This window comes from Schistocerca serialis, chromosome 11 (genome assembly GCF_023864345.2).
Source record: "Schistocerca serialis cubense isolate TAMUIC-IGC-003099 chromosome 11, iqSchSeri2.2, whole genome shotgun sequence".
NCBI classification, from domain to species: Eukaryota; Metazoa; Arthropoda; class Insecta; order Orthoptera; family Acrididae; genus Schistocerca; species Schistocerca serialis.
Window position 1 is genome coordinate 105,973,250 of NC_064648.1, and position 27,753 is coordinate 106,001,002.

A 27,753-nucleotide genomic window follows, 5' to 3' on the forward strand; every position below is an offset into this window, starting at 1 on the left:
GCGGCCCATTCTTCTTTAATGGAAACATGGTTAACGGTCAGCAGTATCTAGCCATTTTACAAAACTGCTTGTTTTCGAGGCTGCACAAAGACAACTTCATTTTTCAACAAGACGGGGCAGCCGCTCACTGGAGTTGCCAAGTGCGCGAGTATCTGAATGAAACTCTACCGAACCGTTGGATTGGTCGTCAAGGAACTGGCGAGTTAGCATGTGTCACCTGGGCTCCACGGTCACTGGGTTTGATACCCTCTGACTTTTTCCTGTTAGGTTTCGTTAGAGACAACGTTTATATTCTAACATTCCCACAGAACCTGGAAGAGTTGAAGAACTGGATGCATACTGCCATAACAACAGTGATAAATGACATGCCAGAGTATAGAAGGAATTAGAGTATCGATGTGATAATGTTCGTGTCACTGATGGAGGACATATTGAACATATGTAATCTGAACTTGAGAGGCTCGTAAATATGTGTGTAATGATTCATATTCGTATATATATGCATTCAAAATACGAATATTATTTTTGAAACTTCCTGTATATGCGGTCGCAGCGCAATAATCAAATGTTCAAACAAGTGTGAAATCTTATGGGACTTAACTGCTAAGGTCATAAGTCCCTAAGCTTACACACTACTTAACCCAAATTATCCTAAGGACAAACACACACACCCATGTCCGAGGGAGGACTCGAAACTCTGCCGGGACCAGCCGCACAATCCATAGCTGTAGCGCATCAGACCGCTTGGCTAATCCAGCATGGCAGCGCAATAATCGTCTCGATAGGCGACTTGAGCTGTGTTGCAAAGTGTGTTACGTGCTAGCTTAGATGACACCTGAACCTGCTCCAGTGGATCCAGGTATAGCGTTTACACAGTACAGCTGAGTCCAGAAGATGGAACAGATTCTCATCTGTCGTCAGACACGATCCCCAGCTGGCGACGTCCACACAGTCCGGCCGAAGTGCAGCCGCGCCGCGCCGCGCCGCACCCCGCCTCTCTGCCGCGCAGTGCGGTCCCTGCCGTCGGCCTGCTGCTGGGGGGCGAGCGGGCAACGCCGCCCCGTGACGTCAGCGCCGGCTGCCGCTGCGGCTCTCAGCTGTGTGCGCCGCTCGCCCGGCTCAGAAGGCAGTCAGGAGCGCAGTGACGTCTGCTGGAACACCCGAGAGAGAGGTAAGGTGGCCAGCTGGACTCTGCTGCAATGTCCAAGAGGCCTGCTGTTCGGAGTGTGATTATCTGGTTTTGTGATTCGCTACTAGTGTCTGTGTGGCTGTTGTTCCATTAAGGCTAGTTTACACTACGGCATTGCACTGCGATTTCATAATACATGACAGAACACACGGCGACAGTGGTGTTCACATCTGTAGCTCGTGTTCTAGTGGCTAGCATTGCTACCTCTGCATTGCGGGGTCCTAGGTTCTATTACCGGCCGGGTTGGGAATTTTCGCCGCTCGGGGCCAGGTGTTTGTATCGTCCTCATCATTTCATGATCATTTATGAAAATGGCGAGATCGGACTGAGTAATGATTGGCAATTTGTATGGGCGCCGGTAACCGCGCAATTGAGCGACCCACAAACCAAACATGATCAGCAACCTGTGTTCACATAAGTTTCATAGTTTTGTGAGTGCCGTAGTCGTGTCTAAACTGAAAGTTTTGACAACTGCACCAGTGGTGGCGTAGTTAATTAATGCCTCTTTGCATGAAATCACATCATAAGGAAAGAAATAAGAAAGGTGTTTGGGTCCGTGAGTGAATAAAGAAAAGATGTCAGCTCAGTTGCTCACTGATCTTGCAGGAGGAAAACCCTTAATCTTATCACAGAATGCTACCAGAAAAGGTTATGTTTCCCCTAAATAGTCAGTGCTGCAGTGACGAAGGAAAAATATGGTAGTGAGTGAAGCAATGTCGCCAGAACTGAAATGAGAAATCAAATTGTGTAGGGTCCAGAACTCTCGTCCTGCTAGAAGGTTCAGATGTAATAGGTGGTGACGTGTTTGCATTAACACAATATTTAACTTAGCCTTTCTCGGCACATGCTACACTGAGTTTCGAAGAAAGCATGTGTAGTGACTTGGCAAGACAGCCAAGCCACTATGATTGGTAGCCGAAAAGCACGCATTAAGCTCACGCAGGCTGGCGTGAGGTCTGGAACAGGATAAGGTAATTAATATAGCCAATAATGTACGTTGCTGCTGGAATACTTAACTTTAATCCATAATTCGTGAACATCGGTCTGACAGCACATGCATCACAAGATAAATAGCAAATGATAATGGCGTCTTGCTAGGTCGTAGCAAATGACGTAGCTGAAGGCTTGGCTAACTATCGTCTCGGCAAATGAGAGCGTAATTTAACAGTGAACCATTTATAGCAAAGTCGGCTGTACAACTGGGGTGAGTGCTAGGAAATCTCTCTAAACCTGCAGTGTGGCGGTGCTCGGTCTGCAATCACTGACAGTGGCGAGACGCGGGTCCGACGTATACTAGCGGACCGCGGCCGATTTAAAGGCTACCACCTAGCAAGTGTGGTGTCTGGCGGTGACACCACATTCCTTCCCGGAAATCGGCGTACGGTGGTGTTATAAGGCTTCCGCCCGCCGTTGGGAGGACCCCATGTTGACATATGTGATGAGGTGGGGAGCCTAACAACAGGCGAGGCTGTGCCACCCGCACCCGGCCATTCAGTCCGAGGGAGCTAGGAAACGCCTGAAAACCTAGTCCAGGGTGCACGCCAACTTGCGGTGTATGTGCCCGTAGATAATCAGGAGGGGCCGAAGGGTCGACCTCCATCGGACCGGAGCACCCGACGGGCGAAGACATATGGTCCGGAGCGGGCAAGAGTTCCATGGCGGAGGACAACTGGTCACAGGAAGCGATCGGCGACGCATACCCAGGGAGGCGCCCGGCGGTTGCAGCGACGCGTCCACTGCAGGCGTCGCCGGCGGGAGAACAGTCGGCGGCGGCTGCGGCGGCGGCGTGTCGCCATGGGGCAAAATGGAAGGCAGCGTCGGTAACACCTGGGGCTGAGGCGAGCCAGTAGATGGGTCCCCAGGGCGCTGACCGGACGGCACCGTCGCTGAAAGCAGACGGGGAGCGGCAGATCCCGTGCGACTACAGAGGCGCAGCTGATTGAGATGCTGACACACCTCACCAGAGGCCCCCAAAACCAGATACATTGCGCGGCCGAGGCAGCGAAGAATGCGCCCTGCGAACCAACACTGTGAACCGCGATAGTTGCGATAGTATACAACGTCGCCTGGAGCAAACCAGGTGGTTGCCGCTGCACAGGAACCTGATGTGGCGGATGTAGCAAAGACATCAAGGTTCGATGAGGGCGACCGTGAAGCAGCTCAGCTGGCGAGAGACCATCTCGGGGCTGAGAGCGATATGAGGACAAAAAGAGTAATAACGCGTCCTCCCGAGCATGCTACTTTTTCAACTTCTACATCTGGGACTTGAAAGTCCTGACCAATCGTTCAGCGGCACCGTTTGACTGTGGCGAAAACGGCGCGGACGTCAGATGTTGAATACGATTGGCCTTGCAGAATGACTGAAATTCTGCGGACATGAATTGGGGGCCATTGTCGGAAACAATAGTCTGTGGTAGACCTTCAACGCAAAAGATAGCGGACAACGCTTGGATGGTGGCAGAAGACGTCGTGGAAGACATCCGGACAACAAAAGGAAAATTACTGAATGAATCGACCACAACCAACCACCGAGCATTCCAGAATGGACCAGCAAAATCGATGGGTAAGTGTTGCCAAGGGGAAGTGGCTTTTGGCCATGCAAAGAATTTCCACGGTGGTGCTGATTGTTGTTCAGCACACGCCATGCAAGAAGAGCACATTTGTGTAATCGCAGCACCGATTCCGAACCAAGTACAGTGCTGATGAGCAAGTTGTTTCGTTCTCCCTATACCCCAATGTCCTTGGCTTAGAAGCTTTAAGACAGAGCACTGTAACGAACGTGGGACCACGACCCTGGACTGATCATTATCAGAATGCAACAGCAAAACACCACGTTGTACAAAAAGTCTCTCCTTGTGAGCAAAAAATCGGCGAACCAACAGATCCTCGATCCGTGACTTTGACAAGGGCCACTGCGTAGCAACAAAACGCAGGACAGGGTCGGCAGCTGTGGCTGTAGCTACACGACGAAAATCAATCGGAAACGATTCGACCACATCATCAGTTTCCGAATCAATGAACAAGCAAGCAAGTTCGGAGGAATCGAATGCTCTATCCTCAGCAACAGGCAAACGGGACAACGCATCGGCGTTGCCGTGCTTAGCAGTGGACAGATACAAGATATCGTAGCGGTACTGCGAGAGGAAAATAGACCAGCGAATGAATTTCTGTGCTGTACGTGGAGGTACAGGCTTATTCGGATGAAAAAGGGATGTCAAAAGTTTGTGGTCTGTGATGATGGTAAAGTGACGACCATACAAGAAATGAAACTTTGTAACACCAAATACTAGAGCCAATGCTTCTTTCTCGATGTGTGAATAATTTCTTTGTGCAGACGAGAGCAGTTTGGACGCAAAGACAATAGGGCGATCGTGCGAACCATCTTTGTGCGCAAACACAGCACCGATCCCGAAATCCGATGCCTCCACCATCAACAAAAGGGGTTTCTGGGGATCGAATGGCGTAAGGCAAGTATTGGAAAGCGACGCCGATTTCAACTGGCGAAAGGCGCGTTCGCATTCCGTCGTCCAGACGAACGGAACACCTTTACGGCGTAAGCGATGAAACAGACCTGAAATGGAAGAGGCGTGGCGCACATATTTATGGTAGTAATTTATTTTTCCCGGCACACTCTGTATCTGCTTCAAATTCTGCGGCGAAGGCAAGTCTTGTATGGCACAGAGGTGCTCTGGACTGGGATGGATGCCTTGGGCGTTGAGTACATGTCCCAGATATGGCAAATCACGAGCAAAAAACACACATTTGTCCTTCCGCAAGCGAAGACCATTTTGTCGCAAGACCTGAAATAATGTTCTGAGATTGGCTAAATGTTCTTCTTCCGTCTTTCTGGAGATCACAGTATCGTCCAGATAGTTTGCTGCAGCAGGGACCGACACACAAACAGTTTGTAGATATTGCTGAAACAATGCAGGGGCAGATGCACACCCGAATGGCAGTCGTTTGAATTGGTACAAACCAAGATGCTTGTTAACCACCAAAACGTGCTGGGATTCTTCGTCCACCGGTATTTGCAAGTACGCATCTGCTAGGTCCAACTTCGAAAAATATTTACCTGGGCACAGTTTGTCAAAAAGATCTTCTGGGCGGGGTAAAGGAAAAGTTCCAATCACTAGTTGTGGGTTCACTGTTGTCTTGAAGTCCATGCAAAGTCTCAATTTTCCGGAAGGTTTTTGCAAAATTACTAAGGGTGAAGCCCAGAGAGAAGCCTGCACACGTTCAATTACACCTTGAGATTCCAAATCGTGTAATGTTCTTGCGATCTCATCACGCAATGCGTGGGGAACATTGCGCGCTCTGAAAAATTTCGGTTACGCGTTGACTTTCAGTTCCAAATGTGCTTTATAGTTCGTAGTGCAACCGAGGCCCGGTGCAAAAATGTCTGCAAATTCTTCACATAGACGAGAAACACTGGCTGAAGGCACAGTCTGGTTCACTGATAGGACCTGATTGACTATAGACAAGTTAAACAACTGAAATAAATCGAAAACAAAGAAGTTCACTGCAGAAGAAGAACGAAGGACATAAAATGTCCCTTGTATGTTGCAAGAAGGCTGCACTGTCCTAACACAGGGATAGCCTGTCCGGAATAACTAGTTAGCTTAACATTTGCGGCACACAATAGAGGTATGCCCAGCTGTTTGTACATGTCGTGATTGAGTAGTGTAACTGCAGTTGCGGTATCGAGCTGGAATGGTATCACATTGCCGTCGATGTCCAAAACAACAAAAAGTTTATTGTCCTGCTGACGACAAGAGCGACTGTCTCGTGCAATGTGAACTGACACTGGTACAGAATCACTTGCGACATGACGGGAGTTCCAGTGACGTCAACGCACACTATTTGTGGGACGAACACAGTCACTGTTAGAGAGAGTGGCACTGTGCGGAGTGGAGTGAACTACATGAATTTCCATAGGCGAAGAGTTGCGAGCATGAGTATCCTTTGTTTGATTCCAATTCCAGCGTGAAGCAAAGGGCCTGGAATGGTTGTGAGTGTCCGTTCTGAGCTTTTTCTGGCAAACACTTTGACATGTCCTTTTGTATTACAGAAAAAGCAAATGGCCTAGCGTGACGGGCAATTCTCACACGAATGTCTAGTAGCACACTGCAGGCATGATTTCACTGCATTTGCATGCTGGCATGGGACACGTGGCTGAGAGCCAGGTGGCTTTGGCGCGGCCGGGCGCGAGGACTGTTTACTGTTCCGTGCAGCTCGCCCAGCGGGCCGGTTAACCTGACACACGGGTGGCGAAGTTGCAAATGATTCCTGAGCAAAGTCAAGTGTGTCCTGCCGATCCAATATGTCCATCACTTGTTGAAGGGAGGGATTGACTAGTTTCAAAATCTGTTCCCTTATACGAACATCAGAAACATTCTGTGCAATTGCATCACGCACCATAGTATCTGAATAAGGGAGTCCACATTCACACTCAAAATCACAATCCCTAGTATGGCCTTGCAAGGTTGCAACCCACTCCCGATTAGTCTGACCGGCCGTACGTTTTGTACGAAAGAAGGCATACCTTTTCGCAACTACATTGACTGATCCTTTGAAATATGCATCTAATGCAGATAAAATTTCGTCGTAGGACAGAGTTGCTACGTCGCATCGGGGAAATAATTACACTATCACACGGTACGTTTGCACCCCTACACACGATAATAAGAAAGCCTGCCGCTCGTTACCTTGAATTTTGTAGGCGGCGAGATGGAATCCAAATTGGCGTGACCACTCTGTCCAGCTTTCCAGTTCCGCATCAAAAGGACGAAAAGGTGGTGAAACGGCGTGTTGTGGCTGCGTGAGCGGTGGAGCTGCGGCTGCCGCATCGTTTTGCATTGCACGTTGACACTGGACGAGCTGTCCAAGGGCATCCAATAAGGCCTGCGTCTGCTGGTTCTGTAAGCGATAAAATTCGGACAGTACATCTGGAGATTGTGGCGAAGCCATGACACAAGTAAATCAGGGCAGGAGCGGTAGTATTAGTACAAACGCGAATTGGCTCGACGCCAATCCTCGGCGCCAAACTGTTGTGACTTGGCAAGACAGCCAAGCCACTATGATTGGTAGCCGAAAAGCACGCGTTACGCTCACGCAGGCTGGCGTGAGGTCTGGAACAGGACAAGGTAATTAATATAGCCAATAAGGTACGTTGCTGCTGGAATACTTAACTTTAATCCATAATTGGTGAACATCGGTCTTGACGGTACATGCATCACAAGATAAATAGCAAATGATAATGGCGCCTTGCTAGGTCGTAGCAAATGACGTAGCTGAAGGCTAGGCTAACTATCGTCTTGGCAAATGAGAGCGTAATTTGACAGTGAACCATCGCTAGCAAAGTCGGTTGTACCACTGGGGCGAGTGCTAGTAAGACTCTCTAGACCTGCCGTGTGGGGGCGCTCGGTCTGCAATCACTAATAGTGGCCACACGCGGGTCTGACGTATACCATTTAGACACCTTTAAGTGTAAATTAATATATTTCTTACTTCAATTATCGAGACTTTACTCTTCTCGTTTTCAAATATATTTTTCAAACAGAGCCAAGTTTGAGTGGTTCATGGTGTGGGTTCCTGTAGTCATGTCCTAGTTCATGAACCACGGGCAACGTATGAGTGGCCAAGTAAGTGGTCCCAACAGTCGGGATACCAGTTACTTTGGAATAAGGCTGGGCATCTCAGACATATTCTGAGTCATGGTCACCTTTGTGCTCATACGGCAAAGACTATCAAATCCACCGGTTAGTCCCTCAGCCGTTAGGGGTAAAACCCAATGGGACTCAGGGCAAGTAAAGCTAGCAACCTGCTTCCCTGGTACTTTAAAATATGATGCTGGCAATAATCAGAGCAAAATGCCTCGGACCTTTGGAGGTGACGGAGTCCCACCTCTAACTGACAAACCAGGGACTCCTAAGATACGACTTGGCAAACAAATGGTAATGAGATGGGGAGCTATTAATATCAATGGGGGCTACTCTGGGAAGAAGGTAGAGCTGGCAGAGGCTGCAAGTAAGAGGGGGCTGGACGTTTTAGCTGTTAGTGACATTCGGGTAAGGGGTGAGAAAGAAGAGGAAGTGGGAGAATACAAGGTCTACCTGTCAGGAGTCAAAGCAGGAATAGCACAATGGGGTGTAGGGCTTTACATCAGGAAAGAAATTGAACCCAGTGTAGTTGCAATAAGGTATGTAAACGAACGACTGATGTGGATAGATTTGACAGTGTCTAGCAAGAAAATTAGGATTGTGTCAGTATATTCGCATTGTGAAGGGGCAGATCAAGATAAGATGGATAGTTTTTATGAGGCACTCAGTGACGTAGTTGTTAGAGTAAAGGACAAGGACAGTGTTCTGCTCATGGGTGATTTTAATGCCAGGATTGGAAATCGAACAGAAGGGTATGAAAAGGTTATGGGTAAATTTGGAGAGGATATGGAGGCCAACAGGAATGGGAAACAACTATTGGATTTCTGTGCCAGTATGGGCTTAGTAATCACAAACTCCTTTTTTAAACATAAGAACATTCACCGGTATACTTGGGAAGGCAGGGGAACCAGATCTGTCATTGACTATATAATAACAGATCAGGAATTCCAGAAGGCTGTGAGGGACACACGTGTATTCAGGGGATTCTTTGATGACTCTGATCATTATTTAATCTGCAGAGAAATTGGGATTGTGAGGCCGAAAGTGCAGGAGGTCAGGTCCATATGTAGGAGGATAAGAGTGGAGAAACTTCAGGATAAGGAAATCATGCACAAGTACATAACAGCGATCTCAGAAAGGTACCAGTTAGTTGAATGTAGTCAATTACAGTCATTGGAAAAGGAATTGACAAGGTACAGGGACACAGTACTAGAAGTGGCTAAAGAATGTCTTGGAACAGTAGTGTGTAAAAGTAGGATGAAGCAAACAGCTTGGTGGAATGATACAGTCAAGGCAGCCTGTAAAAGGAAAAAGAAGGCGTATCAAAAATGGCTACATACCAGAACCCAGGTAGATAGAGAAAGTTATGTTGAAGAAAGAAACAAAGCCAAACAGATAATTGCAGCATCGAAGAAGAAATCGTGGGCAGACTTTGGAAACAGGTTGGAGACTATGGGTCAAGCTGCTGGAAAACCATTCTGGAGTGTAATTAGCAGTCTTCGAAAGGGAGGTAAGAAGGAAATGACAAGTATTCTGGACAGGTCAGGAAAACTGCTGGTGAATCATGTGGATGCCTTGGGCAGATGGAGGGAATATTTTGAAGAGTTGCTCAGTGTAGGTGAAAATGCGATCAGTAATGTTTCAGATTGCGAGGTAAAATGGGATAGGAATGATGATGGAAATAGGATCACATTTGAGGAAGTGGAAAAAACGGTCAATAGACTGCAGTGCAATAAAGCGGCTGGGGTGGATGAAATTAAGTCGGAACTCATCAAATACAGTGGAATGTCAGGTCTTAAATGGCTACACAGGATAATTGAAATGGCCTGGGAGTCGGGACAGGTTCCATCAGACTGGACAAAAGCAGTAATCACACCAATCTTTAAACATGGAAACAGAAAAGATTGTAACAACTACAGAGGTATTTCTTTAATCAGCGTTGTGGGTGAAATCTTCGCAGGTATTGTTGAAAGGAAAGTGCGAGTATTAGTTGACGACCAATTGGATGAAAATCAGTGTGGGTTTAGGCCTCTTAGAGGTTGTCAGGACCAGATCTTTAGCTTACGGCAAATAATGGAGAAGTGTTATGAGTGGAACAGGGAATTGTATCTATGCTTTACAGATCTAGAAAAGGCATATGACCGGGTTCCTAGGAGGAAGTTATTGTCTGTTCTACAAGATTATGGAATAGGAGGCAAACTTTTGCAAGCAATTACAGGTCTTTACATGGATAGTCAGGCAGCAGTTAGAGTTGACGGTAAATTGAGTTCATGGTTCAGAGTAGTTTCAGGGGTAAGACGAGGATGCAACCTGTCTCCACTGTTGTTCATATTATTTATGGATCATATGTTGAAAACAATAGACTGGCTGGGTGAGATTAAGATATGTGAACACAAAATAAGCAGTCATGTATATGCGGATGACTTAGTTGTGATGGCAGATTCGATTGAAAGTTTACAAAGTAATATTTCAGAGCTAGATCAGAAATGTAAGGACTATGGTATGAAGATTAGCATCTCCAAAACGAAAGTAATGTCAGTGGGAAAGAAATATAAACGGATTGAGTGCCAAATAGGAGGAACAAAGTTAGAACAGGTGGACGGTTTCAAGTACTTAGGATGCATATTCTCGCAGGATGGCAACATAGTGAAAGAACTGGAAGCGAGGTGTAGCAAAGCTAATGCAGTGAGCGCTCAGCTGCGATCTACTCTCTTCTGCAAGAAGGAAGTCAGTACCAAGACTAAGTTATCTGTGCACCGTTCAATCTTTCGACCAACTTTGTTGTATGGGAGCGAAAGCTGGGTGGATTCAGGTTACCTTATCAACAAGGTTGAGGTTACGGATATGAAAGTAGCTAGGATGATTGCAGGTACTAGTAGATGGGAACAAAGGCAGGAGGGTGTCCACAATGAGGAAATCAAAGAAAAACTGGGAATGAACTCTATAGATGTAGCAGTCAGGGCGAACAGGCTTAGATGGTGGGGTCATGTTACACGCATGGGAGAAGCAAGGTTACCCAAGAGACTCATGGATTCAGCAGTAGATGGTAGGAGGAGTCGGGGCAGACCGAGGAGAAGGTGCCTGGATTCGGTTAAGAATGATTTTGAAGTAATAGGCTTAACTTCAGAAGAGGCACCAATGTTAGCACTGAATAGGGGATCATGGAGGAACTGTGTAAGGGGGGCTATGCTCCAGACTGAACGCTGAAAGGCATAATCAGTCTTAAATGATGATGATGATGATGATGATGAGCCAAGTTTGACTGTAGTAACGTGAAATAAATTTCGCGCATGGGATTACTGAAAAAATCAAATTATTTCAAGTGACCTCTTTGGCATCAAAAAATTGTCTAAAAGTTAAGAATTCTCTCAACTGCGGGCATTAACAAGAGCCATCTTGCTTTTCAATGAGATAGAAGAGTTTCATGATTTACATCAACGTATAAGCAGAACTTTCTCAACTTGTCCTCCCAGAGTGTATTGAAACACAATTACGTATTTTCACGACGGTTGTTTCAATGTCTAGAGATAAGATTGCAGCAGCGCTTGATAGTAGTACTGTGGAGAATACGGGCAGGCCATCCAGTTCCCTCTACATTGTCTCCTAGTCGCTCCTTAATTTGGTGAAACACATTCCGCTGAGCGCGTCGATGAAGGTTTCCGAAGTTATTGGTATTGCCTCCACTAAAGCGATTAATTTATCCGATGGAATTTGCAGTTGTCTTAAAGGGTCTAAAGAAAACTTTGCAATTGTCTCCGATGTTTCCTTATTACGTGACTCAAACTTGAACAGCTTCTTTTGGATTCCGTCACTTTCAGCTAAGTAGTGGTCAACTAAAGGAAACACCATTTCGGCCTCCTGGTTCGATGCGTCGGTGCCAGTGTTCTAAAATGAAACTGTTTGCAAATGTTCTGTGCGGTCATACACGGAGTGTGGTGCGATAATATTTTTAACAATCGCTATAGCTTTGGTTGTGGCAGTAGACTGCTTTGCTGCGACTTTGTAGTCGGGATACATTGAGGCATTCACTTTTACGTCACAGTCAAGAGAACTGAAGGGCTGACGATGCGTGACAACTTCGTAAGCTGCTGTTAGTGCCGCAGCACCAACGAGTAATTCTTCCTCAGTATCATCTTACATCATAAATGTAGACACGTGCTTTGATGTCGATGCTACCGCGAATCTATTGGTAAGATTCTTCGTAGAAAGGTGGATGCCTCACGTCTGGCTTACCTCCGTGAGTTACTGAGATGAAACAGCAACGAAGCTCTCAGCTCTGCCTGATCTGCACGTCCTTTCTTGACAAAAGACCGCTTTTTTGTGTAGTCATTCGAAAAGTGACACACTTTTTCCAGACATTTTTTAGCTGTGATACGGTAACTAGGCGGTAAAAAGTCGACAACACTTTCGTCACCGTACACGTGACTATACATTACCAACTCGCACACGTTGTTCGTATTACGTTTAGGAAGAACCGTCTTATCAGATTGCAAATGGGAACTGGCCGATTTTTCCGTGTGGCGCTGCTTGTATAGTTGCAGCCACGTACTACTGGAGATTTTTGGTATTACCTCGAATGACAGTGCTGCAGCTAGAAGGTGCTTGCATCGGCAATCCTGGATACAGAACATGCAACGCCATCTGTAAGATGATCTTATCAACATAAACTTGTTGACATAGAGAGGAATTGAGGCTGCATTTATGTGTTGCGCTAAGAGATGGTGTTGCGTCAGTACGTCAGCCAAGCTCGTTAAGAGTATTTTGCAAAATGGGGACATAATTTCCTCTTGTCGGGGGAGGTCCGTACCAGTGACGGTCCTGACGTATCGGGGCGGATGGCAGCCGTACCTGCAGACCACCGCGCTCTGTGAAGTGGATGGAAGCTCCGACGGTGCCGCCTGTTTTCGTTCAGCCAGAAGTACCGGTCGCGATTCGCCTCGCGCCAAAGATTGGGACTGCTTCTGCTACGATGCAATGGCAAGGATTTTTGATCGTTAACTGACACGAATTAATTTAAGATAACCATAAGATAGTAGCTATGCGAAGTATGAACATGCTATTTCCCTTTGTCGACAAGTTTTCAGCCACAGTCATTAACAATTATCTTGAGACATCATTCTTCTGAAACGATATACTGTACTACAAATAAATTATATTACTGTATTATGTCTTTTTGGGTACCTATATTATCGGAATGGAACGTATTGACCTATTCTGCATGGATTCCTACGAAAAACTGTTGCACTTAAAGAGGGTTAATTGAGTGAGATTTAGAAATGCATCATGCTCATTAAGCGAAGTTACGGTGAAACTTAATCGTGCAATAATCATTTACTTTTATTCTACCACCAATTAAACTACAAATTAACTACTGACATATATATCGTGTAAATGAACACTTTAATTGTAATTAATTATGACACTTCCTGAAACTTTACTGTGCCTAAGTAACGTAATTCAATAAACATAATGAAATTAAGCATTGTAATTATGATTAATAAAATTTATGTAATTGTAACATCCCACTTACAATTGTCCACAGCTCGTGGTCTAGTGGTTAGTATTGGAACCGGTCTATCACAGGGTCTCACGTTCGATTACCGGCTAGATCGGCGGATTTTTTTCTGCCCAGAGACTGGGTGTTCGTGTTCTCCTCACCATTTCCTCACCATTCAGAAAAATGGGGAGACTGGAATGTGAAAAAGATGGATGTTGAGCGCCCTACAAACCAAACCACCACCACCACCACCACCACTCACAATTGTCTATGGTTGTGAATCAAGTTTACTAGTGGAAATCATGAGCAGGACTTCAAATGCTGCTCATCACTTAATTTACATCTGTAAATATTTTTGTCTGTTTCACTTAGCAGCATTTTTCTTCACAGGTCAAAAAAGCGGAAGGGAACGACATGAGCAAACTTCTGCAGCTGGTCAAACTGTGTGAGTGGAAGAATTAAATTCCAGCAGCCATCTTCATAAAAATCGCTACATTGCGAATCAACCGTTTGCGGAGCTGATGCAAAAATTGGGTTCTGAGTAAGCAATTGCATTGAATTTAGCGTTAAGGCAATTTAAATTAAATTACTCAGTGCTAAACTGACTGTATCTTCGCTAAGAAACAGCAGTCACAAAACACAATAGTCCATTACATTTTGCTTTTCGGGTGGCACATGTTGAATACACCATGGTGCTATACTACTGCACCTTTGTACTCCTCGGAAGACGTCACCGCCATACATTTAACACTGTCAGAAGTAGTTGTAACAATGTGTAAAGCGCAGCACGTGCATCGGCTCTCAACGTGGCAATGAAATGACCTGGATGCTTCCCATAGGTGAACAGAAATTGGGTGTCCGGTGCCTTCTCTCTGGACTCGTCTTCTCCTCTACCACCTCCGTTCCAGGCCCACTCACGTACACCTCCAAGGTCTGTACCTCGGCTGCAGCTTCCTCTAGACCTCTCACTAGTCCCAAAAGTCTCGGTTCACCCCGCGGCTCTCTGTCGCCTGTTTCTCTTGAAGTGTACCCATCTCAGTGGTAGTATACACGGATGGCTCGAAGGTTGATGGTCATGTTGAGTTCGTTTACGCTTATGCACGACATACTGAACAGCGCTCCTTGCAAGATGGCCACAGTGTTTCCAATGCAGTGCTGGTAGCCTTGTCTGGCGCCCTTGAGCATATCTGTCCCTGCATCAGAAGTCCTTCTTCATTTGTAGCGACCCCTTGAGCACCTTGAGCACTTCACAAGCTCTCCACTAGTGCTATCATCGCCATCCTTTGCTAACGGTCATCCAAGAGCCTGTTTACATCCTCAAACAACGTAGACGATCAGTCTATCTATGGACCCCAGGTAACGTCGGAATCCTGGGAAATGAATTTGCTGAAAGTCTAGCCAGATAGACTACTTGTAAAGTCTGGAGATCGGCCTACCGGAATCTGTTGTTTGGTTCAGTATTATGTCGCAAAGTTTTCGAGCTCTGGTATACAGAATGCTGCTCCCTGACTTTGCTGAATAAGCTACGAATGGTAAAGGAGACGACGAATGTGTGGTAGTCCTCCATGCGAGCTTTTCACAAGGACTACATCGTCCTTTGCTGGCTCCTCATCGGACATAGTTCGCTGGCTCACGGTCACCTACGTTGCGAGGACCCACTTAAGTGTCGCTGTGGTTCACACTTGAGTGTCTGAAATCTTATTGGACTGTCCAGATTTAGCCGCCCTGAGACGGACCTTTAACCTTCCTGGCGCACTGCCTGCAGTGTTAGGTGGCAGTGCCTGAACAGCCGATCTAGCTTCAAGTTTTATTCGAGAGGAGGATTTTAACATTCAGTCTAAGGGTTGGCATGTGGCCTTGTCTTCCATCCCTTCACCCTACCTGCATTTTAACTCATCCCCGCCCCGTCTGGTGCTGTCTATTCGACTTGGTATTCATCTTTTCAGCATTTGTGTTTCTCTTGCCTTTTGCTCTTAGGCTGGGTATTTTAGTGTGTGGCAGTGGCTGGCTCATCTATTTTTATTACTGCAGTCAGCCAGCCAAGGCAACCTGCTATATTGTTTTTAACACTTTTAACAGCTTTTATTCCTTTCCGTTAATGTTTCCTATTTTTGCTTGATATTTCGTTTCCGACTTCAGTGTGATTACTCACAGAGTCTTACACATTTTATTCCCTCCCAGATTTCAAGCAATAATAGCTGTTCATTGCGTAATGGCAACTGCAGTGCCACTGTCAGCTCGTAAAGAATGACGACAGTGATAAGCGTCACAAAAACTCAATTGTACCGAGGTGAGCAGAGCAAAACATGTATCAGGCCTCAGGAAAACTTAGAGGCTGTAGCCAGGTCTTGCCCTTGGGATTTAGCAGAACAGCCAGTGTGGCCGTTAGGCTAAAATGTTTGGAGACACCCGATATACGGCATAGGCCCCTAATTTAGCTTTCATTTGTCGAGAATCTCTTATCCAGCACAAAATTCCAAGCGACTGGAAAAAAGTGCATCCATATAACCAGAATAAAAATACGAATCTGCAAAATTACAGATCAATGTTCTCAACATTCGTCTGCTGTAGAATCCTTGAACATGTTATCAGTTGAAAGAAAATGAATTTCCTTTATTTAAGAGCCTCTGTGTGCAAATCAGCGCAAATTCAGAAATAATTGCATGTGTGAATCTCGCCTTGTCATTTGACATGATTATACTGCGAACTCTGGTTGAAGGGCAAAAGGTAGTCCATACTCCTAGATTTCCGGAAAGTATCTGCAACTTTCGCACTGCAGCCTGTTAATGGAGATAGCAACAGAAAAGGTTCCCAGATATGTGAGTGGCTGAAAGACTTCTTCAATAATAGAATCTAATATGCTGTCCTTGTTGAAGAGCGTTCATCAATGACAAGGGTATCGGCAGGGTGGTGTGAGAGGATCCCTGTGATCCTCCATATACATAAATGAGCTGGCAGACAGGGTGGACAGCAATCTGCAGCTATTTGCTGATGATGCTGAGGTACAGAAAGGTGGTGTTTTTGAGTGACTTAGCAATGTACAAGGTGACTTAGACGAAATTTCTTGTTTGTATAATGAATGAAAGCTACCTTTAAACGTAGAAATATCTAAGCTATGGCAGATGAGTAGGAAAAACTATCCATTAGTGCTCGACTACAGCATTAGAAGTGTGCTGCTGGACAGTCACGTCGATTAAATATCCTGGAGTAACGCTGCAAAGCGATATGAAATAAAACGAGCACGTAAGTAGCGTAGAATGGAAGGCGAGTACTCAGTACATTTTAGGAATGTGTAAATAACCTGTAAAGTAGATGTCTATGGAAAAGTAATGCGACTCATTCTTGGGTACTGCGTGAGTGTTGATCGTCACCGGGTCGGATTGAAGGAAGGGCATCAAAGAAATTGAGGCAGGCTTCTAACATTTGGTAGCAATAGGTTTGAAGAAAATGTTACAGAGCTGCTGTGGAAACTCAAATGTCAATCCCTGGGGGGAAGCTGATGTTCTTTCAAGGAACACCATTGAGAATACGTAGAGAATTGGCTTTGGCAGCTGACAGCAGAACGATTCTGCTGCTACCAACGTACATTTCGCGTAAGGACCCAAAGATAAGATGCTAGGAATTAGGACTCATAAGGAGGCATATAGACACTTGTTTCACTGTCCATTATAATTATCCGGGCTGTTATGCCGTGGTCGATTGATGAATTCTGTGTCAATTCCCAACGTTTCGTCTCAGACTGCGGGAGATATCTTCAAGGAGGTCTGTAGCTCGATGGAAGGTCCAACACACCCACTGGCTCGCTACTGACTGTGCTGGGTGTGTTGGACCTTCCATCAAGCTACTGACCCCCTTGAAGATGTCTCCCGCAGTCGGAGACGAAACGTTGGGAATTGACACAGAATTCATCAACCGACCACGGCATAACAGCCCGGATAATTATAATGTACATGATATTTCTGCCCGTGAAAGTCTACATTTTAGTACTTGTTTCACCGTCGCTCTGCTTGGGAGTGGAACAGGAAAGGTAATTACTAGCAGTTTCCTAAATACCGGGAGTGATTATGAGCTATTGATTCGCCAGGCCTTGTTTGTATTGCTCCTGATCTCCATATTTAAAACCTTCATTGTTTTGTAACACTGTACTGCGACTAGAAATTACAGAAATAGTGTCTTCACCCCTTTCTGTCGACTTCTTGTGGGAAATACAGGTGTTTGATATTGTATTGTTGAAGACACGTGGCTATCACCTGTGGCTATGGAAGGATGTCATGCAGTTGTGATTGACATGTAATGGGCGATATTTACCCGCTGCTGCTGAGCACAGATCACCTATGCCTAATACATGAATTTACGGTGCTGTGTAAGGGCAAATGGCTGTTCAGTGATGCCTTTTTTCAGAAACATTCACAATGGCAGCCGCCAAGGAGGTGCAAGAGGCTGCTGCTACGGATGCTGGGGAAGGGGCCACGGTGATTCTGGTGGCCGGGGACACGCGGCTGGTGGCGCACAGGGCCGTCCTGGCAGACAGGAGCCCCGTGTTCGCCGCCATGCTCTGCCAGGACACGCCGGAGGCCAGCAGCAGTGTGGTCACCGTCCCCGACGTCGAGGGCCCGGTGCTGCACCAGCTGCTGGCCTACATGAACTCCCTCCATGCTCCCGAGATGCCCCGCATGGCCCCACAGCTGCTGGCAGCTGCAGACAGGTACGGCGTGTGGGGGCTGAAAGTCCAGTGTGAGGAGCAGCTGGCCAGTCAGCTGTCAGCAGAGAACGCGGCGCGCACGGCAGTGCTGGCAGTGAGGTACTCCTGTCCCAGCCTCGCAGAGGTCGCTGTCGCCTTCATAAAAGCCAACTCGCTGGTGTTTGCCACAGCGGGTTGGGCCGATGCGGTCCTCAACCACCCTGATGAGGTGGTCAAAGTGAGTCAGTTGCTCGGTGGGCCACTAACAGAAACCAGGTAAGTGCGAGGCAAGATGATCACCTGCATTTCCCATTGTTAAGTGTGAAACTCTGTCCCCATACCTGTGTGTGTGTGTGTGTTCAAGGCTATAATGTTTGCCACTGAGTTTGTATAGATGTCTCTGACCTGTAAAATGCAGCTTCATTGATGCCTACAACAGCCATTTGCTGGTACCTCAGAATACTTTTGTTGCCTGGCAGATTAAAAGGGAATTGTTAAGGCTTTCGTCGCCACTTGTTGGCAAACTGCCTACTGGCTTATATCTCGGGTTCTTTGGCCGATGTTCGTCTGATGATTTTACTGACGTTTCGCCAGCACGAGTGGCTGACATTGTCAAAGCTTCACCCTCCACTGCCAGTGGTGAACTGGAGCCCACCTCGCTGCCGCAGACGGGATGACTAGACGATCAATCATTACCAGGATGAAAGAACATAAGAGACATTGCAGGTTGGGCCAGCTTGAGAAATCAGCCGCTTATTCAGAGAAGCTGTAGAAATATAAAAACACGTGAATGGCTTCAACAAGAAAGCGGAAAGCCTTAAGGTAAACGGATCCTGGATTCCTGTCATGCAGCGAACGACCGTCGCAGGTAGCAAGAGTACAATTGCATCGGAAATGACCATGGAAAAGCCCCCAGACATTGATGCAACAGGTACATATGGTCTCTGGCTGTGAGCTCGGCTCCAGTTCATCACCGGCAATGGAGGGTGTAGCTTTGACAATGCCAGCCACTCATGCTGCCGTAACATCAGTAAAATCATCAGACGAACATCGGCCAAAGAAACAGAGATAGAAGCCAACAGGCAGTTTTGTCACATTCAGACATATCTCTAAATTTAACAGTGTTTACCAGCAGAACTCATGAAATAGCCCAAGTTTTCATAGCTTCAAAAATTTTAACCTTTAAACAGTCCCTCCTTATTTGTAGTCACTGTTAAATTGCATGTGTACAAAACGTTGCCCTATAGCTTTCTGCATCAGGTATCTCATCAAAGGTACAAACCCTTTGTATACAGCATCAGTCATTTTGCTGTGGGCACAAAGATGTGTTGTTCAGCACATAAGCCGAAGCAGTGATGTGTCTAGTTTGGGGCCAAGACGAGCTGTGCCTCTGGCCTCATTCTGTGCACTGTGCAGGTCACTAAAATCCTGTTTGCATAAAGTACAGTTTAAAGCGGTTTAGTGTGTCTTCTGCAACTGCTACTTGCAGTAAAATACCTAGCAATAGTGTCACCCTGCGTAAACACAAGAAAAGATGAGGACTAAGTGTGTCACTCATAACCAACACCTGGTACAAAGTAGCGTACTGCAGCACAGATCATGTTGGGCAACAATATATTTACAGTTTTCGATTGATGATGTAGCTAATATAGACCTGAGGAAATCAGTTCGTGTAAAGTAGATAGAGCAATTGCTATTCCCAACTCAGTGTTTACAATCTGAAAATAATTTTCTCAGCACAATCCTTTATTGTCTTCAGACAGTACAAGACAACTACATTTAAGGCACAGCAGATGAAACAGTTTCTCATTAATGGCTTGTATAGAAGATTCGCAGAAAAGGTGAAGTGAGCATCTGTGCACCCATGTGTGGTTGATCATTATGCATGCAACCTGTGACCAGCTCAAAGGATAAAAACCCAGGCCTTACGGCAGCTCTGGGTGCTCCCATGCAGTGTGGAGTCTCCCCATATTGTTTCTCTCTGTTCAGCCATCATGCAGAGCACATGCAACACTCACTCCCACAGAAGGGGTTTAGTGGTCAACATGCTTTGCTTGCATCCTTGATGAAAAGGCGTCATATTTGTCTGCCTGTCTTTCAAGTTTTCTGTATCTTCACAAAACTCTCCAGTAACTACCACAGGATTTCCTTCAGTTAGGGTTCTGCTGACGGCCTTCTCTAGCTTACCCATTGCTGCTGCTGTACCTTCTCCGATAACCAGAACATTGAAGAGTCACTGATACTTAACTTCCATTTGTTCCTCACCACTTAGTTATATATTCCCCTGAATTTCTGATAGCTAATAAAATTTTTGGCTCGACTTAAATATTCATGCAGTACTTTGTGCTGTCTACTTACTAGAAATTTTCTCTTTTGGTTAAATTGGCTGCACTTCCTAGATCATTGATAATTAACTTCTAGCCTCTGTTGTTAATTATTCAGCCTGATTCTCTCTTGTTTGGTTAGCATGATACGAAAATTCATGTTTGAAACACGAAATACATTAAAACTGCTCTACATTTTCTTTAAAGAAGCTGTTTTCGAAACACATCACCCATGAATATACTATCTAATCGCATTAATGTGACAACCTGTCAAAGGCCTGAATAAGCTCCTTTGGCAGCATAACGTATGTGGGAAGAGAGTCAATGAGTTTCTGGAAAGTACAGACAGGCCAGCTGCACTAGGCTTCTCAGTTTAGAATCCATGGCATGAACAGCACACTCGAGGTAGTCTCAAAGATCCTCGATTGGAGTGGTGAGGGGGAAAGGGGGGAGTTGTAGGAAGGCTGGGAAATATGAATAAGAAAATATGTGATGATATCAACAGGATGAGGAAGTTGAGGAAAAGGTCAACACTGAATAGCAACCCAGGAGTAATTTTGAATAGTTCAGTGATTTATTTGTGTCATAATTAGCAAAACAATAGCAACAATAATTCAGTTTTGGAAGCCATTGTCACTCCCAGAAAATCAAGTGACAGCAAGAGAGTATACAACAATAGTGAATAGGTATCTCTGTATGTAAAAAGAGAAACATCTAATAATAATCATTGGTTTGCTGTAATAGGGGAAGGTAAAAAGGACATAGTTAAGAGACAATATAAGATTATTGGAAAGAATGAGAGAGGAGAAAGTTTCCTAGAATTCTGAATTAAATATCTACTGGTAACAAACATGATCTTAAAGAGTCAAATCAGAAGAAAGTGGAAAATTCCTCTTCTGCCTCAGCTCCTCAAGATATGGAGCACCTTGGTCGCGCCGCTGCAGTTTTGCATAACAGCCTGCCCCAGCATTGACACACATACAGAGCAGAAACTCTACTCGTTATAGATTACTTTTCTGGCTGTTCGAAGAAATTTAGTGCTGATAGCACCACCTACGTTTATGTGAGATATGGAGGTGGGGGGAGGAACTGAGTTTCTTCACATGAGAGTAACAATACTGCTCCCTGTAGTACCATGGCTGTTATTCCCTGATGTCTTCACATACTATTTATTACCCTCTCCCTTCTTCTTGTCACAGTTTCCCACACATGAGTATCCTCACCTATTTTGTGGAGAACTTCCACAGTTCCTTTCTTATCAGTTCACATCTTTCTATAGCCTCCCATTCTGAATGTGGTATTCTTTTCTTGCTTTTCTCACAGCCCACGATTCATTTTCATTCACTACTCAGCTCCAGATGTACATTCTCAGATACTTCTTCTACAGATTAAGGTCTGTGTTTGGTATTTGTAGTCTTGTTTTCTGAGGAATGTCGTATTACCCTGCTGGAGCAACTTTCATTGTCCCTTATGTCTATGTTTGTTGCTAGTGTGGCCCTTAATTTTCATAACTTTGTTATCAATGTTATTTCTACTACTACCCAATACATTCATCTTTCTTTTGATTGTAAATCCGAATGCTGTAGTCATTAGATTGTTCATTCCATTCAACCGCTCTGGTGATTCTTTCTCACTTTTGCTAATGATAACAATACCATCAGTGAATCCTTTCATTCTGAATTTTAATTCTATTCCTGAATCTCTTAAGTTGCGGCAGTGATACCTCGATTTTCGTTTTAAACGATGAGGGTGAACCATTTCTAGCATATTTTGAATTAGTTCCTCTTTCTTCAAAATGGTTCAAATGGCTCTGAGCACTATGGGACTCAACTGCTGTGGTTATCAGTCCCCTAGAACTTAGAACTACTTAAACCTAACTAACCTAAGGACATCACACACATCCATGGCCGAGGCAGGATTCGAACCTGCGACCGTAGTAGTCGCATGGCTCCGGACTGCGCGCCTAGAACCGCGAGACCACCACGGCCAGCCCTCTTTCTTCCATTCCTATTTTTCCCTGTCGATTATTGTATATAACTATATATTATCTGCATTTCCCCTATTTATTAAACTATTTTTCAGGATTTTCTATGAGTTGCACCATTTTACACTGCCAAAGCTTCCTAAAGATAGACTAATCCAATGAACTTTCCTTTATTTTTGGTAAATATTGCTTCCATTACCAAGTGCAAGTGCCTCTCTGAGGCCTTTATCTTTCCTAAATCCAAACTTATCAGACTATATAATAGATCTTAAATTTTCCTTACCATTCTACTGTATGTTGTTCTCGTCATAAATTTGGATGCATGAGTTGTCAAGCTGATTGTTTGGAAGTCTTCACTTATTGGCCTTTGCCTGCTTCTATAGTATCTGGATGACATTTTTTTCTGAAGGTCTGCTTGTATGTCCCTTGTCATAGGTTGTGCAACCAACTTGAACAGTCATATGGGTGTCACTTTCACCAAACATTATAGAAATTCCAAAGTAATATTATCCAACCAGATTGTCTTGTTTGTGTGCAAGTACTCCAAAGCTTTTCTTAAGTTCTAATACTGAGTCCCCTATGTTTTGTAATTTGATGACCATTTTTTTTGTCATGTTATCTGATAGTTCCATTCGTTCATAGAGGTCTTCACTATACTGTTTCTATCCTTGCTCTGCTCTACTTTTAACAATGGAATTCCTTTCTAACTCTTGATCTTGAATGCTCACACTTTCCCAGCAACCATTTTGCTTTCTCTCCAGAACTTCCTTTTTCATTGGTTCCTTAGTGACCTGTAATGCTGTAGGGAACAGTTCCAGAAATGACATACTATTTTAATGTTTTGTTTTTATTCAAAAAATTTAATCATTTTTTATTATGTAAACACTTCAAAATCCAGAAAAAATTAAGACAAGAAACTATGCCCATGTGTCATTTTATACTTACAATAGGGACAAAATGATAGTGCACAATTTTAAGAAAAATTAAACACCCTAAGCCAAAACGTCTTGAGGGTTTAATACATATCCATGCATATGTTTCTGAGGTCTGAAAAGACTTCTCACAAAATTCATAACTGTAGCTGGGATATCAGCATACTGTGAGCCCATACCTTACATCTAGTATATTTAATGCACGATTCCACTGGTCTTGAATGGGAGAAGATAGTGCAGTATATACAAGCACAGTCATCTTCATCTGCACCGAGATCTGAGTTATACGCTTCCACCCTGCTTAACTATATTCTTTTGCGAGCTTGTCGAAATATCTGTCAATCCTCAGTTAATTTTCACTGGTTCACTTTCTCTTCTAGAAGCTTGTTGTTGGTGCAGCTGCTCAGGAAGCCAGAAGAAACCAGAGTTATTTTACGTGTCTTTAATGAGCACTGTACTGCAGCACGAATTGGAAATACTTCATCAAATGGTGCCTTGAGTCATCTAGAGCTATGTTTTACAAGTCTGAAAGCTGTTTGTGGAAGTATTCCCCTTCAGATGGTGAAATATTCTATAAAACATGTGAACATGCAGGAAAATTGGGATATTCGTTGTCACGCCTAGGTGGATGTGAATTTTGGTCACCATGTACAGGCGAAGATTGTTTTTGTCCAAGCTGCTGGCCGAGCCCATTCCATACAGGGAGCATGCAGCACTGTGTGTCCCATGAGCCAGAGAGGCGGCCACCGTTTATGCCTTCTTCTCACTCTCCTTTGGCAACACGATGGCTTGGATGTTGGGCAGGACAAAAGTCTCTGTGGTGATGTCAGAGGGCAGCTCGTTGCGCATCTTATTGCTGCAGATTGCAGGTCCAAGTGGTGCAGGGTGACGTATGTCTTATTGTTGCAGGCTACGATTCCATCCAGTTCAAGCACTCAGCTGCTAGGTACTCAGTGATGGTGGCGAGATGGAATGGTGCCCGGGCACCCACAGGCCCTGCATAGTTAGCCTTGCGCAAAAGAGGGTGGATTCTGCTGACTAGGAACTGAAGCCCAGCCCTGCTTGAGTGGTACTTTCACTTTCGCTTGACTTAGCCTCCCTTTTTGCATGTGGACATTCCAGCTAGCTAAGTGATGCAGGTGAACGAGAGGGCAGCAACAGTGTGACCTGGAGTGAGTCAAGCAACCTTAGGAAATCCACTCTTAGTATTAACCACACATGCTTCTATACCTTATGCAGTGGCAAAGAGCAAACGCATTTGGCACTGGGTGACGTTGGGTGTTTCTAGGAGGTTTGAAACTTTCATTATAATGGGTCTTCATGGACCCAAAAATGCAAACGTGTATTGGCTGAATTTGGCAATTACAGTGGGATAGTATGCAAAATAGAGAAGTTCCGTTTTCATTGGCACATTTCAGCACTTGAACATGTTTGAGATTCCAGCAATCGTTATCAGTGATAAACACTTTATTCTCTTTGCTTACCTTAATGAAACTAGAAAAATTTCTCCAGCCATTCATCCACTTTGTGGCCCTATTTCTAGAGTTCTTATAGGTACTCCATCAGTTAATTGCTCTTCCAGTTTTTTCTGGGGTAGAGTAAAGCTGGAGGTATAAAGTTAGCAGCAGAATTCATGCACACTAATGTTGTAATGTGCAACCCCCTTTCAACAATTGTAAGTACCCCCACTTGTTTCTCCAGTCATTGCAAAAAATTTTTGACTCATGTCCACACATGAAAGTACAGATAAATTAATGCTGGCGAATTTCCTTCTTTACTGAGGACATTCATATACCATGTAAAATCTGTTAACCTGAACTCTATTAAATACCACTGCATGAGCCAAAGTAGCAGCTTCCAGCTCCCTTAAAGATAAATCAGGATTGTGTGTCATAAATCCTTTCAGTCAGTCCGGCCAGCAATTTTCTTCTCCTTATTAAATTTGTGAGAGTTACTATTTTGTTCTGCGGCTTAGTAAGCTAGTTCCTTTGGGACACTATATCCTGCATAAACCCCTCGTCAAATGTAGACGAGACCTCTGACCCTTCGTTTGTGGCATGCCTTCTGAAAGTCACCTGTGATACACCAAATTGTCTGGCTGCTCTCAATCAGCCAATTTCATTCTTGTTTACTGTATTGATGGCCCTTTCTATGGCTTATTTATCCCATGACAGGCATGTAGTCTTTCGGACAAACATTTTAACAAACTGCAAAAATTTGGTAGGAACTGGGATCCAAGCTCTTTTATGGTATTAGTAATGTTACTGCAATGCATTTGTAAATATTTTAAATGGTTTTATTACGTCAGTTGATCAGGCAAAAATGAGTCGTTTTGCCCTGACTCATGATATGTTATTTTATGGTATACATGTAGACATAGATGAAATGACTTAGTTGCTCTTTATCATAGCTTCAGATTCCAAACAACAGGGTCTATTCATACACAGTCCCATGATGCTTTAACTTGATTTTGGTATCTCTGTGCACTCTGTGTTCTAAAATGATGTAGCAACATTGCTACTATGTAGTAAATGTCATTGTTGGTCCCTGTAAACCAGTGGACACAACAGAGGTAGGCAGTGGAGCACCACCACCACCACCACCACCACAGCCATTGGTGGACCTAGTAAAGCACTATGGGGGTCAACACGATTTGCGGGCTGTTAAATACTGTAGACTTGTTCATGATTCACATTGTCTACCTCATTATTCAATAGGACAGGTTATGGAATGTTACATAAATTTTCAAAAAGCTTATTCATCGAGAGTACATGATGTATGTAAGAGTTCAATAATTTTTCATTCCATTTCATGGATTTATTTTAATTTGGAACAGTCGTATTACCATTTTAGTGCGCATTTGATATTTTAACAGAATGACTCTGAGCATATGGAAGATGAATATTATGTTGAAAAGTTGTAATAAATATCTTGGCAGAATAAGAAAAGTACATATCATTTATTTGCTTTGTTTGTCCAGAAGTTGCCACATTTTAGTTACCGGCACATGCCACACGCATTTTACAGTATGTATTCTATTCTAGGATGACTGTAGTGAACATATCAGATACAAGTGACACTTTGTGTGTGTCGGTGTTTCCCTGTTTTTTCAAATATGTTCATGTAGAAGACTGTACACTGTTAGAGGCTTCAGTTGCGTGCACACACACACACACACACACACACACACACACACACACACACACACACACAATGGAGAGGTAGTAGATTACATGCCATTGTTACATATAATGTTTTTCGATGAATTTCTTTTATGTGAAACAGAAGCTGGCTAGATTTGCTGATAAGGTCACCAAATTTACCAATAAGAGGGTTGAGGGATTTTGCTTTAATGTCAGGAAAGTCTTTAACATGTAAATGTAAATTTTTTTGTGTGTAATCTTTGATAGTTTCACAGAGAACTAGAATAAGCTGCCTGAAGCATCTATTTTAGCGGATATAATGACTGATAAGGAACAGCACACCAAGTTGAAAGAAAGTGAGTTACAGGAATCAGCGTGTCGGAATTTGACAGATGAAAATCTTGAGAGGTTGCATAAAGAAACTTTTAATGGTTGATGGTTGAAGACAGAACCACTATACCTTAATATACGAGTTTCGTTTCATAGAAGGGGAATATAGTAGGGTCGTTGTTGGACATATGTATACATTTTTGGTTGTATGTTTTCTTTATTAAGTGTGTGTTTTCAGCAAGGTGTGTGAATTTTTATGTTTTGTGCAGGAGCCTTCCTGGAAAGGAGAGTAGCCGAGGACTGATCCAGGCAGCTAAGGAGGGGGCGGTGGAGGAGCTCAGGGTGCTTCTCGCGACAGGGGCGAAAGTGGGGGTGAGGGACGAGGACATGTGGACTGCTCTGCACTGGGCAGCTGAGAGGGGACACCTGGAGGCAGTAACATGTCTGGTGGAAGGTGGAGCAGAGGTGGATGTGAGGGACAGCAGGCACAACACGCCGCTGCACTGGGCTGCATACCGGGGTCACGTGGCTGTGACACGGCGATTGCTGGACTCCTCTGCTGACCCCGATGCCAGGGATAAGTATGGGTGGACGCCGCTGCACTGTGCAGCAAGATGCGGCCACACAAAGGTGGCGGCCGTGCTGATCGATGCAGGGGCTGACACTGAGGCCAGGGACGCACACGGGCACGAACCCTGCGCCATCGCCAGGCAGAACGGCAAGCAGCAGCTCGTGGAGATGCTATCGTGAAGGATTCAGTGCAACAAACATCTCTGCAATGATGCTGAAATGACTCTCTACATCTGTTTGTGATATTGTTCTAAATACAGAATGCGAATGTGAATTCCACAGTCCATCATTTGTACTCACCTTTAAGTAGGACTCACGTACAGTGGTGCCATTACCATAAACTTTGTATTGTGTGGTGTGCGAGGCAATGGGGTTAAGCAGCAATTCATGCAAGGTGCCTGCCACATTCAGAATTGACAGACAAATGATTAAACAAGAAATTCT

General features: G+C 44.7%; 1 protein-coding gene across 1 annotated transcript; it reads left to right on the forward strand.

The window, feature by feature from the left end:
• Positions 1-1,057: 1,057 nt before the first annotated feature.
• LOC126427326 (serine/threonine-protein phosphatase 6 regulatory ankyrin repeat subunit C-like) lies at positions 1,058-27,753 on the forward strand. Its single transcript, XM_050089635.1, has 3 exons — positions 1,058-1,171; positions 17,747-18,302; positions 27,009-27,753. The coding sequence occupies exons 2-3, from the start codon at positions 17,758-17,760 to the stop codon at positions 27,487-27,489; spliced, it is 1,026 nt and encodes a 341-aa protein (XP_049945592.1). The 5' UTR covers positions 1,058-1,171; positions 17,747-17,757; the 3' UTR covers positions 27,490-27,753.

Bases quoted from the DNA above. Each gene is read 5' to 3' on its own strand.
- LOC126427326 (XM_050089635.1), top strand. From the start codon at position 17,758: ATGGCAGCCGCCAAGGAGGTGCAAGAGGCTGCTGCTACGGATGCTGGG. The intron at 18,303-27,008 runs GTAAGTGCGAGG...TGTTTTGTGCAG, and splicing joins GGGCCACTAACAGAAACCAG to GAGCCTTCCTGGAAAGGAGA.